Below are 18,916 nucleotides of genomic sequence, written 5' to 3'. Positions count from 1 at the left end.
GAGGCCCAAACAATAAAGGTTGGTAATGCTGGTTCACCATTTAAATTCCAACACAGCTTCCTTGTGCCGATGGTAGAGTTCCCACTAATACTCCACTCTCTTGTCGCCATTTGCTGGGTCACTTTTCAGGTGAAGAAGGAAGAAGAGGAAACACAGCTGGAGTTGGTGGATGTTTTTCCCCCCAAAGTTAAAGCTCTGGTAGCTGCCGCCTGCCATTATTGTTGCGTATGGGGTGCACTTTCAGAATTTATTTGTGAGTTTGTTTGTGAGTTGTGGCTTTAAGTTCATAATTTCCCTTTTATTTGAATGTTTTAGACTATCAAATGCTGGGTGGTTTCTGGTGCTTGCTGATTGATACATTTATGTTTATTTACCCCCCCCCCCATGTGATTTAATTTCACAGAAGAATTCCTTGAGAGTAGAAGGGGATAATATTTATGTCAGACATAGCAATTTAATGTTGGAGGTTTGTATAATCTAAGAAAACAGTTGTGTCCTAATGGCTGCCAGGCTGCTGTGAACGGGAGGCGGCACACAGGCTGGCCTGCAGTCTTCCAGCACGGTGCATGATGTGCATGGGGAACCCATCTCGCGGGTGCATGTTACCGTTTGACTTGGTTCTTTCAGAGTGGCTTAGGTAGGATTATACCTACTAGAAGTTCTCAAAGTGACAACTGGGAAAAAATGCTCTGTTTAGTTCAGTGGATAAAGTTTTAATCTATTAATCTTAAAAGTTGTTCTGCAAAGCAACTTTTTCTCTCCTGTTGGGTTATCTCCAAAGCATGGGATCCAAAGTCACATGGTCCCATTCTTAATATACGTTAACCAAAAAAGGCATTTATTGATCTGGTATTAAATCACTTGATTCTTGAGCTGTGTCCACTTTTTTCCCCCTTAAAATTCACTGAATCTGCATAAAGTTTATTTGAGAGTATGCTAGTTAATGGGGTTGTTTTGATTAAAAAGAAAGATAGGAAGGGAAGGGAGAACGGGAGGGAAAAAAGCAAAAGAAAAGAATACTCAACTACCCAGTTAGGAATATAAAATATATTCCCTATGTCACATGAGAATGTTTTACCCTTCTTATTTTAGGATAGTACATGGCAGTGTATTCAGTGAAGGACTGTAATTCTCAGTAATCTAACTAATCTGTTTGGTTGCTTTTGGCAGCTTTGATAACTGTTGGAAATGTATTTTTGCATAACTTACTAAAATGCTGTAAAGTGTAATACATAACATTGCTTTGAACAAATCCAAGAAATGTGCCTGATCTCAAGCCATAGTGAGTTTTCCATGCCATGCAAAGATTTTTTTAGATTTTTGTGAGTTTTTGCAAATGGAAATAGAAGCTCATAGATGAGCTACTATGCTTGTGCATGAATACGGGTGTCTAATTTTTACCAGATGCATGACCTGTTCCTCTGGGAGTGGTGTGAAAGTAGAATCCACAGATGGCTCCTGGGATTTTTGAAGTGTAAGAAAACATTAACAATTCAGTTGAAATAAGTTTCCTTGACGCTAATTATCTTTTATTCCCACAAATATTGTTTATCAGGGCCAGTCTAAAAACTCATACAAATACCATTTATCAGAGCCTACTGCAATGACAGTTGAGTTAGTAGTTTTTCTTGCATCTTTGTCTGTGTAAGGACCGTTTGTTATATGGGGTGGCTGGGTACTACTACCTTTGTACTTGGCAAGCACATGAGACCAGTATGTGGTCCACTTATTCTGTGGAGTGGTTAAACAGAAGCAACTTCTAGAGGTAGTTATTTTGTTCCGTCGGACTACAAGCCACCCCTAGAATTTCCTGGGGGAAAAAAAAGTCACCCCTTGTTTTTGCATTTTCCGGATGATTCTTGATTGGATTTCCCATCAGGCCTGGTGTACTTCTGAGTCCACCCTTTTGTCTTTTTAGTTGGTTTGCTACAATTTTAGGAGTAGCCATATTAATTGCTGAAATAAATCAGGCTGCATTTCACATTTCAGTACCAGAAAGGAGTTTATTAGCCATTTCGATTGTCAGTTCCATGACTTCCTTCTAATAATGTAAATAAATTCTAAACAGAAGAAATAAGAACTATTAAAAATATAAAACATGAGAGAATTTACTTATTGGCTTCATTTTCAAATTTTTGATGAACTCAGTTATAGGTAATAATATGGCTTTTGAGACTTGGCATTTTCTTGCTTTAATACTTTTTTTAAATGATAAATTTGCATTGTCTTGATTTTTGGTTTTATTTTTTATTTTTGTCCTGCTGGGTTTTTCTTTTTGTTTGTTTGTTTGTTTTTTTCTTTTCTCTGTTTGGAATTTCCCCCTCTGTTACGTTACACATTGCTAGGACCTGGATAAGGCCCAGGAGGACATACTGAAACATCAGGCTAGCATTAGTGAACTCAAGCGCAATTTTATGGAATCCACACCTGAACCGCGCCCTAATGAATGGGAAAAACGACGTATCACTCCTCTGTCCCTGCAGACACAAGGGGTATGTCACTAGCTCTTTCTTGGTGTATGTTTCACTCCAGCTATTCCTTAAAATGAGGTTGCTAGTCTAGTATGTTGAGTCTCAGGAAGTTATAAAATGTTCCCATTTACTTTTTTATGTAGTTGCTAACCATTTTTAAAATACTAAATGTTTATTAACAAGTAATACATATTGACTAGTTCTTAGGTAAATTGTATGAGTTTCAAAATACTTTTGAAATAGTTTTCAAAATAATTGCACTCTTTTACTCAAACAAATTCGTGGTGATGATTTATTATATAGGGTGATGTAGAAAATGACATTATATTGTATTTATTATGCTTTTCAGTTATTGACTTCTGAAATCAAGTTTACTTTATTATTAAATGATGATAACCAAAGATATAGGAGTGGAGATCTTATTTTGAATGATTTAAATTAACTACTGTGAGGATGAGTTAAACTTAGCTTAAAAGATGGATGAGCCGTGTTGAAAACTTGCAAAAATGTTACTCAAACAAGTCGGTACTCAAAACTACCTCTCAATGAAATGTAGACCAGTTTTTGAAAATGTTCAACTATAACATCTCTCCAAACTGTTGCTCTGTTTTCTTTCCATGTTTTATTCCCACCATCACCAAATAAGTATTGCCTTTAGAATATATTCTCACAATATTTCTCCTTTCATTTCTGTCTGCATCTCTTTTTTTTTCTGATGCTCCAAAACCCTTATATTATCAACTAAAAATTCTATGGGCTTATTTATTAGGAAATGATCATATTATATTTAATAGGCAATTTTGAAAATTGTGTAATGGTGTTACCCTACGATTTCATCTTTCCCCTTTTCCTTACTCTCAGTTCTCCTTAAGTTCTGCATATTGTCTGGCTTGAATGTTGCCAGATCAGAAGCTTTGGTTAGATGTGCTTTCCCTATTTTTATTCATTCTTTATTAAAAAGCAAAACCGTTGGTTGCGTTAAACCTCTTAGGTTTGTGACAGTGCAAGGAAAATAGCTCTTGAAGATTAGCAAAAATAATTGCTGAACTGGAAAAAAAATTTTTCAAAGTATTAAGCCTTAAAACATCATGTAGGATCTTAAATTGAATATAATGTAAATTCCCATCTTCAGACCTTCTGAAGATGTTAATGTCAGTATGTGAGCAATTTATCGTAGAGTGTTGTGTGTTCTGGAGACAGCGAGTGACCCTATGCTGAGGTCTTAGCCTCTCTTTACGTGCTGCTTCATCTGGTTTGTTCCGCTGACCCACACCGTTGTTTTATGTTTGTGTTGCTATAGGTGTAATGTATTTGTCTTATTTGTTGATTATGTCTGTTGTTTAAAACAATAGAGAAAAGGAGACCAACTTTTCAAGGATATTTTGTCCATGAAGGAGAAGCACCAGATGGCAGCAGCACGGCCAGCTGAAGAAAAAGTTCAGGAGGCGGATAAGGTGTCCACTTGCACCCTTGAATCCACTCTTGCTTTTGCCCCTTTTCCTTTTATTTCTGTCCACTACCATAATAAGAGACTCCTTTTTTCTCTTTCATATCAACGTAAACTTTTTTTGAAAGAATTTTTTGAGCATTTAAAAAGTCAGATTCCATTAAATGGGAAACATCATGTTACAGAAGTACTTTATTTTACAATCCAAAATTATAAAAAGCAGAAATATCAACAAGTTGGGGTGATAAGTGATTTTTAATTTTGACATCTGTGGCTTATACTTGGGAAACCATGATTTTATGTGAAAATGCACTGTTTGTGTTAAACAGATATGTGATTTAGGTTGCTAGCTTACTATGTCATATGTAATGACATGGCAATCTTTCGAGTTTTTCTTTAAGATTTTTGATGGAAGAAAAGATTAGGTACACCATAGCTGTCCTGCTCATCAGTCTGTGCTCCTGCATATGTCATTATCTGACATCATTAAGAAAGGTGGCTTTCTACTGCTTTTATATTCTTACTCTTCTGTTTCTCCTCATTTTGCTTAGCCAGCTGGTCAAACTGCTGTTTGCTGGAACTAGAGAGCTTAGAGTCCAGTGGAAGAGTTAAACAGCAACATGAAGGACATGTAAATTACTAATTAGACAATTCCAGGCACCAAGAAGTAAGTGTTAAGAGGATGAATACCATTTTGTATAGCAGGTGATTGGGAAGGCTGCTTTGTCGTGTTCAGGGAGGGCTTCCGCGAAGGGGCAGCATCTGAGATGAGGCAGCAGCCATGTTGATGGTTCTTGACAGGTAAGAACGAGCAAACGCAACAGCCCCAACCCAGGAACTCGTTTAAGGACTGAAAGATCAGATGACCAGGGCTTATGATCATGGTGGAGCACGGTGAATGAGATCAGACCCCAGGTAGAGACCACATGAAAAGTTTGGAATTGTGTTATATGAGTGATGGGAAGCCACTGGAGAATTTTAGGCTGGATACTGACCTGATCCCATATATGCCTGACAAACTCCTCTGGTGGCTGGATGAGGAATGGATTTTTTGGGGTTGTGTGGGCAGAGAGCACTCATAAGAAGTGTTTCCTTTCTACAAATGGTTAGTGGAAGGTAATCATCAGGGCACACAGTGGGGAGGGGAAGGGGCAAGATATAGGGAATATGGGCTCTTGTCCTAAAGGAACTTGACGTCTAGTTGACCAAATATCTCCCGTACTCCTCAAATGAGGAAGATAAGGTCACAAACCTGAACCAAGTGGCATATTCATATACTTTAAAGGTTAGCCTGAAATCCAAAGCCTATAGAATTAGATTCCACATGTGTAATGATGACTTCATTATCACATTATGTACTTTTGAAAATCTGTCTACAGAAGCAAGTCATTTGGCACTATTTGAGTCATATGAAGTGATGGCCCTTGGACTTTTTTTACAATCCCAACTTGGGAATTTTGGTGTAGGTGTTTAAAACTGTGATCATTATTTTACTGGCTCTTGTATTATTCCGATGTGCAAAAATAAAATACCTTGTTGTAAAAGTTGTATTAAAATGATATTACATGAAATTTAAATCTGGAATTTACCCACCAAGCCCCTGGGCCATGCATCTGCACTTGATGTTATTGCTTAATTTGTGTTTTTTTTCCCTCCTCTCGAGTCACACCCAGGAAGATACAAACGTCTTTGATATACATATGGATAATTGTAACTAAAATAATCCATTTATCCATTCACTTATAAAGCATTTATTGACCACCTACACTGTAGCATATATTTTTTTTCAAATAACCTACAGCCACTGTTAGTTGAAAAGTATATGAGCAATTGAGTCTCCTGGAGTGTTTTGACTTAACAGAATACCTTTCAAAGTTCTGTCTTTGCTTCATCTTCACTTTGCTACTGATTTTACAGGGTTTCTTGTTTATCTTCGAATTGTAACCCTTCTTGAGATATATGTAGAATTAAAAAATTATGCCTGAGCATATAATTTGACCAAATTTTTCCAATTTTCAGTCTCGGTTTTATAGATGAAAATAAAAGGAGTAATAATTTCTTGTTTAAAAAGCGAATATACTGAATTTTCAAAATGGCTCAGTTTGACTCTTGCTCTGGTTGATTTTGAAAGTAGAGCAGAAAATTTGAAAGCAAGTCCCTTAGCCTTTTTAATAGGTAAATAAACCTATTGTATACTTTTTATACAATAGGGAAATATGATAAATTAAATTATGGCAGTTAAATTTGTAGAAAATATTCTCTCATGAGTCTAATGAGCTCACATAGACTGTGGTTTTTAGGTACTTTTCTTGAATAATTAAATGCGTGGCACTTACTTGAACACTCCTGTGCTGTGGTAAGAACACCCTTCCTGGCGATGTTGTGATTATAGGGATTGTAATTAAGCAGCATCAGTCCAGATGCTTCTTTCTCTCCTGAATATTGCATGTGCTTACCCACCTTGCCCTCTTCACCTCACTGACCGTATCCCCACCCCTCCTCAGAAATGTTATTTCTTTATTTTTCTTCAAGGTCTCTGAGTGATGGGTTTTGGAATTATTGCACACTTCTGACAGGAGGGAGGGCTTCATGGTGGTTCTATACTGTTGGCCTTCCAGGAACCTGAGGATGGTCCCCAGTTCTTCCCAGGCAGGTTAGAAATGATCATATAAAGGGCCAGAATGTGGAGGTTAAATTGGCCTTAAATAGATTTTTAGGGGCAAATGATTTTCATATTGCTCACTGAGTTTGCACCTCAAAATTGTCTTTCTATTAGAAATATTTTTTCTCTATCAGTTTCCTACTGCAAAAAAAAAAAGGTACTATCTATTCATTGCATGATCTGTTTAGCACATCAGAGGGAATTACTGTGGGTTGCTGCCAGAGTGCTTGTGCAGACAGTTCAGTGGCGTGGAGAAGGGAAGAGACCCTATGAGCTGGAATGATTAGGGAAGGCTTCCACAAAATCTGGGCTGGGAAATGGACCTCAGTGAGATGACACAATTGGAAAAGCCCAGAGAGCCCAGGGAGGGTCAGTGGAGGCATAATGGGTAGGATTGTGCATGTGCCAACATGGGAATAAGCGTTTGGAGGGTAGGAGCCCCTCGGGGCCATTCTGTGCAGAAAAACTCGCACCACAGCGCCACCTCAAGAATAAGAAACTGTGTTTGATGGGTATGTAGGTTGTGTTCAGTTGTGATTAAGCTTCGGTGGCATGCCAAGGAATAAGAGCTGGATTCTGTAGGTTGCGGCTATCAGATGCTCTCGAGCAGGGTTGAAAAGCTGGCATGCAGGTGAACCTCGCCACAAAGCTACTGCAGAATCTTTCAGAACTCTCATCTTTCTTTCATTCTATGCAATTCTGTTATTCTTTCTTGTGTGGCCTTTCCTTTCTCTCAGTAGGTCACTGCTGTCTGTTCTGGCATTATTAATCCTTTGCTTTTCCTTTTCTGACCTCTCTAGAGCCTAGAAGAGGAGATAACATCAATTTTGTTTAGTGAAAAGGGCTTTTCTGATAGCACGAAAGCCACCTTCACTTCTGCCACCACTTGGACAGCAGAGGGCGGTGTTGTGAACTGTAATGCACCTTCTGAAAAGCTTTCTTCCTCGCCCTCCTCACAGTTGCCTCAGGTGCATTTTACTTTGTTTCCCGTTATTAAAAGCCACGTATGAGAGTGATTTTTATTTTTGGAATATTTAAATCATTTCCCTCCAGTGCTTTTCATTGGAGAAATTAACTCTTCCTGGGAGAAACATCCAAGAAATAGTAACTGAATTTGGACATAAGGTAGATTGGATGTTTTTGCCTGCTTCTTTTGGTTAAAAAAAAAAAAAAAAAAAAATCTGCCTAAATTCAGAGAATCACTTTAACTTTTCAAGCCAGAGTCTGAGTTGTTAAGCCAAAGGAAATCAGCAACTAGGTAGAAATTAAATATGCTTTGCTTGTTAGAGTTTTCAAAGTTCAGATGTCTTTCAGGCTTCTTCTGATGGCATGTTAGTTTTTAAAATTTTGTTTATTTGGAAAATTTTAGGTACCTGCCATACTAAGTGAAATAATTACTTTTGAATGACCCCAAGGGATTCTTTGAACTTGGGCAGAGTCCATCAACCATTTGAGGTTAAATAATAATAGTACTTTATGGACCTGTAATAATAATAATAATAAAATATCTGCTGTAGGAATATTCTGACCATAGGACATCTTTATTTGTGAAGAACTTGATAAGTAGGTATAGTTAAATATTACCTATTTGTCAAAGTAGAGTTGGAATTGTCCTTTTTAATATCTGAAACTTGGGTTTTTTCATTAAAACTGGAAGGATGGCGTTCTTGTTCTGTTGGTAGCACAATTTGTTTTATATCAATTTGGAGCAATGAAAACATGCCCTCACCGAACATTTAAGAATAATAGCACATGTCAAAGAGAGTGTATGAGTGTATGTTGGTAGGTGCTGCAAAGAAGTGTGCCATGCCGTGCCATTTGGTCGTGGTTGTCCATGGCACTGGTGCAGATAAATGTGAGATTGTGCTCTCTCTAGTGAGAAACCTTACTACACGAAACAGACAACATGGCAACTTCACAGCAAGGCTCATTTCTGCCCAGAAGGTTCTGAGGCACAGTGCCATTTTCCATTTTGGCATGGAGATACCTGTCACTAGCAGAATTACTTTAATTTAGATCACAGACATTAGTGTTGCCTGAATGTCAAAAAGTTGGCTATGCTCTATTTGTGTTAGTGTAAAAGAGCTTCCTTAAATAAGTTTAAGAAACCCTTAAAACTTTGAACAATTTTCTCCATAAGAAAATTTCCATACTAATTATGATACTGTAGTATAATTTCTATTCCTCGTGGATTCAGTTCACAGGTATTGGTTGAACATTTAGTTACGGTACTACTCAACCAGAGTAAAATAATTTACACCCAAGAGGCACATGTCTGCAAAGAGTGAAAAGGAGCATCTCAATACATAAACACAATTCATTTCAGATTTCTAAGATGGTTTTGGAGAAGTTCAATTCTAAAGAAAACTCTTGGAGCCCTCATTGCCACCACCCTAATTGCCACCCTTTTGTAATACGACTTGGGAGTTAACTGTTGCCGAAATGAACATTTTTATGTTAATAGCTATCTGAAGCCAATGATAATTTAGCCAATTAAAGCTGTTTAAAAAAAAACGAGCAAAAAATAAAGGTGCCATCTCCTCAGTGCTATATTCATTTAGAAATATGACTGAAACCAAAACTGTTGAATTAAGTTTGAAAAGTTTAAAAATTATTATAGAAAAAGAGAACAGTAAGCTTTGGTATAATTCCATTTAAAAAAATTTCAGCTATACAAGGTGAGCTTATAGGAATAACTATAACAAAAGCATTTTATTTAGAAGGATGCTGTCAGTTTTTGTGCTTTGTTTGTTTCTGTAAGCTTTTTGGCATTTGTCTTGACTGTCCTTTATTTGAGCTTGAGCACGGGCTTTTGTAAATGTTGATTCTTGCTTTCCATCTTCGCAGTGTCAGATATTTGTTTTGGTGGGTGTTGAGTGAAATTTTATTGATTTTGTGTCCTCGGTTGCTTTTTGTCTCACAGAACCGTGCTCCCGAGTCAGAAGGGCCTTGCACTGGAGCCAGTGATGCTGTTAAGGTTCTCCCCTTTTCCATGTTAACATCATTGCCTGACGTTTTCTGACCCCCTCACGTTTGCCCGCTTCCCTTTCAGTCAGCCATCATAATCATCTGTGTTATCCTCCATGACATGAACCTACCATCAGTTAATTTTGGTTTCCATCATTTTTGTTTATTCATCTATTTTTGTTTTTCCTCATTCACTCTTTTTTTGTACAGAGTTCACATGAGACTCTGAATGTAGTGGAGGAGAAGAAGCAGGCAGAGGTTGGGAAAGACGAAAGAGTAAGCACGGAAGAAGTGAACGGTAAAGAGCTCTCACCTGGGCGTGGTCCTGGGGAGAGTTGTAAAGTGGAGCCACTGACACAGAAGGACTCCACCTCCCTGTCTTCTGAGAGCAGCAGCAGCGGCAACGAGAGTGAGGAGGAGGAGGAGGATGTGGGCGAGTATCGGCCCCACCACCGGGTGACGGAGGGCACCATCAGGGAGGAGCAGGAGTCTGAAGAAGAGACGGAGGCAGAAGCTGACCGAGCAGCCAAGGTAGTAGAAAGGCAGGAAGCAGTGCCAGAAGCCAGCCCAGGCAGACACACAGGTGCCAGTGTAATCACGGTAGAAACAGTGACCCAGGAAAATGTAGTTGCCCAAAAGATACCTGGAGAGAAGAGTGTAAACGAAGGCGCTGTTAAGCAAGACATGAGAGAAGAAACAGAGGAAGAGCAACATAAAGTTAACGGAGAGGTGTCTCATGTTGACATTGATGTTTTGCCACAAATTATTTGTTGTTCAGAGGTAAATGGGAGCCCCAGGCGGGAGCTAAACGCTAGAGTTGTTTCTCAGGTGGAGACCACCTGCCTTTATTCTTCTCCTGTCCTCCCAATTCTCCTTCAGCTTTTTCAGCAAGAATCCTCCTCCTCTCTAATGGGAGGAAGGGGGAAAGCACTGCTGTGTAGATTTTCTGCTGGCACAGTTCATGTTTCTAGCTTCCTTACTGCAACTGGATCACCTGGTAGGGTCAACTTTCCTCCAGCAGCCACACCGTTTTTTCCTTCTCATTTCACATTTACAATTTTCTTTGCATGTTTTGAATGTTTCCACTTGTTTTTGTCCTTAGTTGCACTGCTTTCTGGCACTAAATACCTTTTTCGTGGTTTTGTCAGAAGCTTGTATATGTAACGTGGACAAGAAAGGCCAGTGCGAGTGTGTGTGTCCTCTTGTCATGGTTGGGTTTGGACATTTTGACTCATTCTTTCTCTTCAGTTTAAAATTTTTGGAAATGACAGCAGGCTCTGATCATCATGATGTGCTGAGTGCAGCGATGAGAACATTACTTCTCGAATGCTGCTGCGATTCCTCTGTATTAGATTCCAGGCATCGTATGGTTTGGTAAAGAGCCTTCTTCCTTCTGGGCAGCCAGATGCCTAGCCTACTGAATGAGAGACCTTTCTCTTTTTTCTTCTGTCCCTTGTCAATTCTGCGTTATCTGCAAGTTGATTTTTATGTTTTGTGGATTATCTCCATTGGATATGAGTCTTTTCCTTCTTCAAAAAAGAGAGCTTTCCACTCTCCTCTAAGCCTTGAGCGCTATGTGAAGTATCTCTGACTTGGGAAAAATTTTGCTCAGGGGGAGGGCTCACTTCCATGGGCCTGTTTCTTTATTCTAAAATTAAAACAACCATAATGTCAGTAATTATCTGTATTTGCTTTTTGATGAGGTAGAAAATCTTTATGTAACTGTCTGAAGATTAATAAATGAATTTTTACTGTGTTACTTTTAAACTTTCTATATCACTTCAGAGAAAATATTTTAAAAATCTGTGACCACTTTGAACTCTTATTTTCTGCCTTTACTATACAGTTTCTCCTGTAATTAATATTAGGGATTTTCTCTCAAAGTATAGTACTTTTTTGGTAGTATTAGAGTCTGGGGTTGTCAATAAACACATATGCTCAGCAGATTACAATGTTAACCAGTCGTCAGCCTTCTCCTTTAATGCAGTATCAATGGGGTAATCTTATATATGACAGCTTAAGATATGTAATACAGAAGAAAAACTGCTGGTTTTACACAATTCTGATTGAAAGCAGTTGCACTAGAAGTTATTCTTTCTGAAAATGATATCTCTATTGTCAATAAGGCAGAAAAGGCTTTTTTGGAAAAGAGCAAATCTTAGCCTAGCTAGCTGGTGTGCCAGTGAAAGGAAATGAGCCTTCGTACAAACCATGTAGTTCTTTAAGCTGCAGTAAAAATTAAGACAGGCCACTTCATATCATTCATTCTGTTTTCAGTTCTAGCGTTACTTGCCCAAAGCTAAAGTATATTTCATTAGATGATAGGATTGACATTAGGTAGTTTGGGATCATCATAATTTGAAGAGTACAAAGATTTAGGAGCCAGTATGTTAGTTTATTTTTCCCTCACACATACACACATGTATATATATGTATTTATATATATATATATATATATATGTATTTATATATATATATATAAAATAATAGATTTGAAGGAAAGTACTTGCTTTGATGTGTTTTGTTTCTTTTAGGTTATTTGCTTTTACTCTTCTTTTGTGCATGAGAGTGTGTTTGGATATGTTTCTTATAATTATTTTGAAGGCTCCGTTAAGCACTTTTGTTTTATTACCTCTAGAATTTATTTTTACCTTCCTTTTTCAACTCAGCCACCAGTGGTAAAAACAGAGATGGTAACCATTTCTGATGCCTCACAAAGGACAGAAATCTCAACCAAGGAAGTCCCTATTGTCCAAACTGAGACCAAAACCATCACATATGAGTCTCCACAGGTACAGAAGCTCTAGATGTGAACTCTTATGTTCTTTTTTTACTGAGTTTGCCTGTTCTGTGTTCATTCTGTCTTCTCCTAGTTTCCATGCTTCTGATTTTGACATAGCTTTTTTTTATTCTCCATTTTATTTCTGCATTTCGCCAAAGGTGTAACTTGCTGTGTTGCTTTCTTAGATTGTGATAGAGCTGCCATCCAATTGGTGACCTAGTCATTACAGGGGTGAGCATGCATATGATTATTTGGATGGGCAGGATCAATCTTGTGCATATTAATATGCACAAGGGTCTGTATATCCAGAAATGTTTAGGTACACTTGGGAAGCAGGTTGTCTTAAAAATTTATTAGATCTCATGTAATTGTGAATTAGTAAGTTATCAGCCCCCGCCTTCTTATTCTATGAAGACAGACCTAATAACTTAAACATGCTTGTGTTATGCACACATGTACACTCGTGTGTGCTGCTTCTTCATGTGGGATGATTTTCTGAAGACTTAAGTGGTTATTCTGTATGTAAACTGTGATATTGTATATCTGAATAATGATCAGATTTATTTTAGTCCTTGGACATTTACTCTGTAAAGATCTGAAACGAGCATTAAGATATCTAATTTTAAAGGTAGTAGAAAGGGGGAAATAGTCGTTTCAATTAAAATTCTGTATAATAACTATTTTCTCCACTGACAAGTTTAGTGTTCTACAGTAGGATTGTACCATGGTGGAGGATGGCAGATTATTGCTCCCTTAAAATATTTTTAAGAGGTTTAATGTGCATATGTTTAAGACCTTTCTCGATTATTTGGGGTATGTTGTCCATATGAGTGTGTAGGTGCCACCTGAGCACCAACAGATTTCTTATGAATGGGTGTGGTGGACAGCATGTACTCCTGTGTCTGAACTGTGTTAAATGCCCTTAAAAGAAGTATAGATGCGTGGCCCAAGTCTGAGAGAGGTTCCTCTCAGTTTCTAGTCAGGAAGGATTTATATGATATATATAGAGAAAGCATATGCATGCATACGAATGTAATACACATACGTACTCATATATACATTTGCAACATTCAAACTATTACAGGAACAATGTAGTTTTCAAAAATTCAACTGGAGATAAATACATAACCAGATCATTCAAAGCCTGTCTCCTAGTCAGGTTCTGTTGCTTAATAATCTCAGAAAACGTTTCTCTATTTTTATCTACCTGTGCTTAAAAACAACAGTGAAACAACAAAACACAGCAGTTCTGTTCACTGTGGAAACTTACCTTCTCTGCCTGTTCCTCTGGTTTGTTTTTCCAGTCTTAGCAGAATGACCCACAGGTCAAATTCTCTGTGACTCCCTTGTAGCTTTCAGCCCCATTTTCTCTCTCCATCTTCCTTTTTCTCTCTCCAGCCACAGGATTTGCCTGTGTACCTATATCCAGTGTGTTGCTTTGACTGTTTTAATTGCCAGCCAATCTCCTGGTCAATAAATTACCAACACAAACTCATACAGAATAGGCAGATAGCATCTTCTGCCAGCTGTGTAGATTTTTTTGATGCATATTCAGTGGGGAGGGGTTTTCTCTTATAGTGTAATCAAAAGTAAGAGTTACTCTGTATTTTTCCCCCAACTATCCAAAGATTGATGGCGGGGCTGCTGGTGATTCGGGCACATTACTGACTGCACAAACCATCACAGCTGAGTCCGTTTCAACAACAACAACCACACATATCACCAAGGTAAAGCTGTCCAGAGGATCCTAGAGAGCCAATGATGCTTTGCAAACAGGATATTTTCTGAATTATTCATTTGTTTCTATGCACCCTTCAGAGTAACATAGGCAGTGCCCATGTAATAAAAAATGCCTTGGTTACAAGTATCCAAGGAATTAGGCTCCATTGACAAATGTATTTAAACCAAATTGCATTTTTGTTTAAGGTGGTAAAAATGTTATTGAATCATATACTCAAAACAGTTACAGGAGAGTTACTAAAATTAAAGTACAAACAAACCCTCCTGATGGAAGCAAGTGAGTGAAGAAGGTCATTGAACATTTCAACAGGTTGTTGAGATGGTACAAATTTTCCCTCATTTATTTGAGACACGAGCATGTTGAATTGGGACATTTCCCCAGATCATTCTCACCATGTTTAGCAGCATAAACCAGTGATTCTCAATGTGGTCCCTGGACCCCCCAGCACCAGTCTCACTTGGGGTCTTGTTAGAAGTATAAATCTTGGGCCTATTCCAGACCTACTGAATCCCTTGAGGGGATGCTGATGCATGCCAAAGTCATCAAATTTCTCCCTCCAGCCTTATTTTCCAGTCTTTCCTTTTTTTCTTCTACTTTTAAGATTAGGTTTGTACAAAAGCCTTAAATGCATCCCTTCTGCTCTTCCAACCACTCCGATTTAAAGAGAGCAAACAAAACAAAACATTTTATAAATTAAAAGGTGCCACATAGATGCAGGGTGGTGTTGGTACTTGTCTTAAAACATATCCAGCCTTGAAAACTAGTGGCCTGCCTTGTTCCCAGGAGTGAAGTGTTGTGGCCTGTGGTTTAGCAGGCGAACCTGTCAGAGTTGTAGAAATTGGGGTATGCTTTCCCAGGACTGTGTGATACCTGCGCATTGTTTGGAATGTCACAGACCTCTTCAGCCTGATCAAGTGTGCCCCAGGCTAACAGCATGTGGCAAGTTGCCCACTCTGGGAGGCATCTGCACAGTAGCTCCTTGGCTATGTGTCTCATCCACGTTACAGTGGCTTTCATCATATCAAATACTTAAGGAGAATCTTAATATCAGCCTAACCCATCTCCAGTATCTTAAATCAAATCCAAGTTCTTTATTATTGCTCTAAACCAAATGAACAAAATTGCCAAATGAATTTGAATGACCAGAATCAAGTAATCAAAACTATAATATCAAACAAGTTTTCAAATGGAAATAGACACCTGAATTGTTAAAATGCCTTTTATGTCTACAAATACTCTTCCTTTTAAAAAATTGGCCAACTGGGGATGAGGAAACTCAGGAAATTATAATAGCATATCTCAGTGGAACTATTTGGATTAAATGGTATCTGTCCCACCATCTCAGTCTCATCTGAATCTTGATAGGGTTGCTTTCAATTAAGGCATATTTATGAATGCTTCCACTTTAAACAATAGAATTCTCTTGAGAGCTTAAAAATAAAGCAGAGTTCACAGAATTAGTCTTGCTGCACTTGTTGTGTGTTGCTTTACGATGATTAGGAGGTCTAGATGGGGTTCCATTGTGCTTTTCTCTGTGAGTAAATATGCTTTGGTCATTGCTGTTTATTCTTTGTGATCTTTAGACTGTGAAAGGCGGTATATCTGAAACAAGGATTGAGAAACGCATCGTGATCACAGGAGATGCTGATATCGATCATGACCAGGTGAAGATCTCAGCTTCTAGTTCTGAAAGTGACAAGAGTTTATTTTCTACATTTTGCACCTCTTATCATGTCTCATCCCTGTGTAGAAACCCTTCTAGTGCCTCCTGGATGGAGTCCAACTCCTGAGCGTGGTGTAAAGGCACTTCCCAGTCTGGATACCACCTGTGTCCAATATGTTGACATGACACATAGATTGTTTATTTCTGACTGACTTTATGCATGTACGTTTTGGTCAAAATAATTGAAAGGATTCTTGGCAACCAATAGACTTCACAGTGATCTGGTTTAAAAGGCACTTCATCAAATATTAAGAAAGAATGGAAGTTTAATGACACTGACTCCCAAAACAATGAAAAAAAAGGCACAATGTTTGGTCTTAGGCCCTCTTTTTGGAACTTCTCACGTATTTTTTTATAGCTTTAGAAAGCTGGACTGTTTATGACCAGATGTTTTTCCCTATTTTTCTTATTTGGGGGTAAAATCTCTTATAAAGTGAAAAATTTACATTTATTCAGAAAACAGTTTTAAAAGGCTTGCTGCTGTCTTGCTAATGTTGAGTTTGGCAGAATGCATGGCCATGAGCGGGTGCTGAATGGAGCTGCTGGAGACTTTTACAGCAGCTTTAATTCAGACTGCAGTCCCAAGTGATGGCAATTTCAGGTGTTTCTTCTGAGTCATTTCAATACGCCAACTTTAAAGGAGACCAAGCTGTTTGTCTTTTACAGCAGCTTGAAGAAAGGACAGAAATGTTTAACTCCCAGTTTCGGCTGGGGAGTAGAAACAAATGTTACCCAACTTTGAACACAAATACTGAGCTTGAGGAAGAGACTTCTAGTGAACAAAGTTTCTGGTTTGAGAGATATTCCCTATATGTAACCAGAGGATAATAGATTTTCTTTATACCTAAGAAAAAATTACTCCCATTTTTAACCTCTGTAAATATGATTTTACTTTTCTGTCATATTTCATGGTGTGTATGTTTTAATATTGGGAGTTATTTGAGCTTGACGGGTTGCCCGACTCTGAATTTTGAGTCTCTTCTGCTCATAGATTACTAGTGTACTTGCCTATTTACCTCCAGAAAATGTATTACCTCCGTGGAAACCAAGCCCCCAGTTTCCCTTATAGACTATCTCTGGCAGAGTAGAATTATACTGGGAAAAACATTTTTTCTCTCTTTCCCAGTGGCTCTTGTTCAGCAACTCCTTTTGAACCCTCCAGTGTGGCAGGCAGGAGCTCACATTGCTTGGCAGGGTGGAAAGAGAACAGGAGGGTCTTCTCCCAGCCACTGTTTCTACCCTTTCTTCCCTGAACCTAGGTTCTCTCAGGCTTAAAATATGCCCCCCTTTCTTCTTTGGGGTTACATTCAAATTTTATTTCTTGCTTATCTTTTGTCCTCTTTACTGGAGAACTCAAATCTAGGTAGTACTGCTGCTGAAAGACAAGTATTAAAAACACAATCTGAAATATAAATTCCCAAATAGACTACACATTTATTAACATAAACTTAAAAGAAATTATGCTGTTGTCACCTTAATTCTTGCTGAGAGGCCACTGTATCCCTTTTGTGTAATGTCATGTGTGAGCCTGTTTTTAAATTGAGGTCAGAGATCCAAATGAAGGGAACAGAGATTTAACTTTCATATTCTATTACAAAATGGCATAAACTTTTTTAGTAAATTTAATTGCAGCTTCCAGTATGGTTATCACCACTGTCATTAACTGATAAAGTTATTTAGCATTAAATGAGAGAAATTACTTCCCCATCAAATAACTGTTATTGATCATATTGTAACAGTAATATCATTGACAACTTTTCAGTACCTTGCCTAGTCTAAAAGGAATCATAATAGTGGAAGGAAATCTTCATCTGGGTGAGAGAGAAGAAAAGAAATCTCTTTTGTTTAGGCAAACTAAAGAGGTGTGTGTTCATAGAGACTTGTTCTGGGGACTCTTTAGCCAGTGCTTGTCACGCAGCTCTCAGCTCACTTGCCTTTCTGTGCATATTAATTTGTAATAGCTTCCCATTTTGAGAGTATGATGTGAGAATGTTCTCACATTCCTTATTGTTGCCATAATATTTCACATTTTAACATATTTAATTTCATGTGCTGGTGTTACAGAATGAATGGAACTTTGGCAAACTGATTTCAAATGTGTGTAAAGATAATTTTAGCAGTTTTGGATTTCCCTGCCTTTCTGCTAACTGAAAGCCTGTTTTACCTGTGTTCTCTTCCCCTGGGGAGCATTGATATCTCCTGTTCAGCAATCACTCAGGTTAATGTAGGCAGAGCTGTGTTAAGAGTACTAACTTTCAGAGTATTTGCTCATTTGTCCCTAACTGCGTTTGGCTCTCCTCAAATCTTCTTGTTGGAGATTCCCCCATTCAGATGCAAACAAAACAGGGCCTGAACTTTATAACCTTCAGAGTAGCCTTTCTGCTCTTCAGCTTTACTGATTATTGTCGTTCTGGTTGCTGCTTTGAATTGTTCTTTGTCCTAGCAGTTTATAGTTGTTTTTCTTTCAGTGAATGCTTCAATTCAGACAATTCCTGAGAGCCTAAGAGAACATAGATGCACAAGGTCTGGACCAGTGCCCTTGATATAGTGTCACTTGAGTATGTATGTCAGGGTTTAAGCTGGATGCATCCCTGCTTACTCCAATTCCAAGAGCAAATCTTCAGCCTATCTTTACTGCCTTAGCATTATTCTCCAGGTACAGGTGAGAAGACCAGGGTTCGGAGAAGAGCTGTTTTCTCCAGGTCACTCAGGTAGTGAGTTGCAAGGGTGGGATTCAGAGCTAACATGTTTCTTTTTCATGTATCATTATTGGAAACCGTACTGGAGAAAAGGGCGATATAGAAAAGTAGAGAGCATTCTCTGAAATGAACAATGAGCCCTTTTCACAACATCCTTCTGCTTTCTCAGATGAAGAAAGGAACCCATTTGGCTTGTGGTTGAATCCAGGCTGACCACTCTCTGTGTGTTCTACCATGGGCAAAAAGCCCATTCCTCAGCTTACGGCTCCTCTCTCTCCCGGCCCTGCAGGCGCTGGCCCAGGCCATCAGGGAAGCCCGAGAGCAGCACCCTGACATGTCGGTCACGAGGGTGGTCGTGCACAAGGAAACCGAACTGGAAGAAGAGGGGGATGAGTAAGCAGGTAAGAGCCTGCGACCACCCTGC

At 38.5% G+C, this 18,916-nt stretch overlaps 1 protein-coding gene across 28 annotated transcripts in view; it reads left to right on the top strand.

Annotated features, from left to right (window-relative positions):
- Window positions 1–18,916, top strand: part of EPB41L2 (erythrocyte membrane protein band 4.1 like 2) — a 226,386-nt gene that overhangs the window by 192,495 nt on the left and 14,975 nt on the right. For 4 of the 28 annotated variants that reach the window (XM_058307432.2, XM_023587235.2, XM_058307433.1 and 1 more), the window contains exons 13-22: window positions 404–466; window positions 2,346–2,492; window positions 3,824–3,925; window positions 7,381–7,548; window positions 9,504–9,557; window positions 9,758–10,327; window positions 12,217–12,339; window positions 13,958–14,056; window positions 15,654–15,734; window positions 18,782–18,893. In XM_058307432.2, the coding sequence (XP_058163415.1) occupies window positions 404–466; window positions 2,346–2,492; window positions 3,824–3,925; window positions 7,381–7,548; window positions 9,504–9,557; window positions 9,758–10,327; window positions 12,217–12,339; window positions 13,958–14,056; window positions 15,654–15,734; window positions 18,782–18,889 (1,515 nt within the window). In that variant the 3' untranslated portion in view covers window positions 18,890–18,893. The remainder of the gene's footprint in view (window positions 1–403; window positions 467–2,345; window positions 2,493–3,823; window positions 3,926–7,380; window positions 7,549–9,503; window positions 9,558–9,757; window positions 10,328–12,216; window positions 12,340–13,957; window positions 14,057–15,653; window positions 15,735–18,781; window positions 18,894–18,916) is intronic. The other 24 variants (XM_058307454.1, XM_058307452.1, XM_058307453.1 and 21 more) reach the window with 12 other exon arrangements.

This window comes from Dasypus novemcinctus, chromosome 11 (assembly GCF_030445035.2).
Source record: "Dasypus novemcinctus isolate mDasNov1 chromosome 11, mDasNov1.1.hap2, whole genome shotgun sequence".
Classification (NCBI taxonomy): Eukaryota; Metazoa; Chordata; class Mammalia; order Cingulata; family Dasypodidae; genus Dasypus; species Dasypus novemcinctus.
Note: the sequence above shows the minus strand (reverse complement) of the source record. Positions and strands in the feature narration are given on the sequence as shown.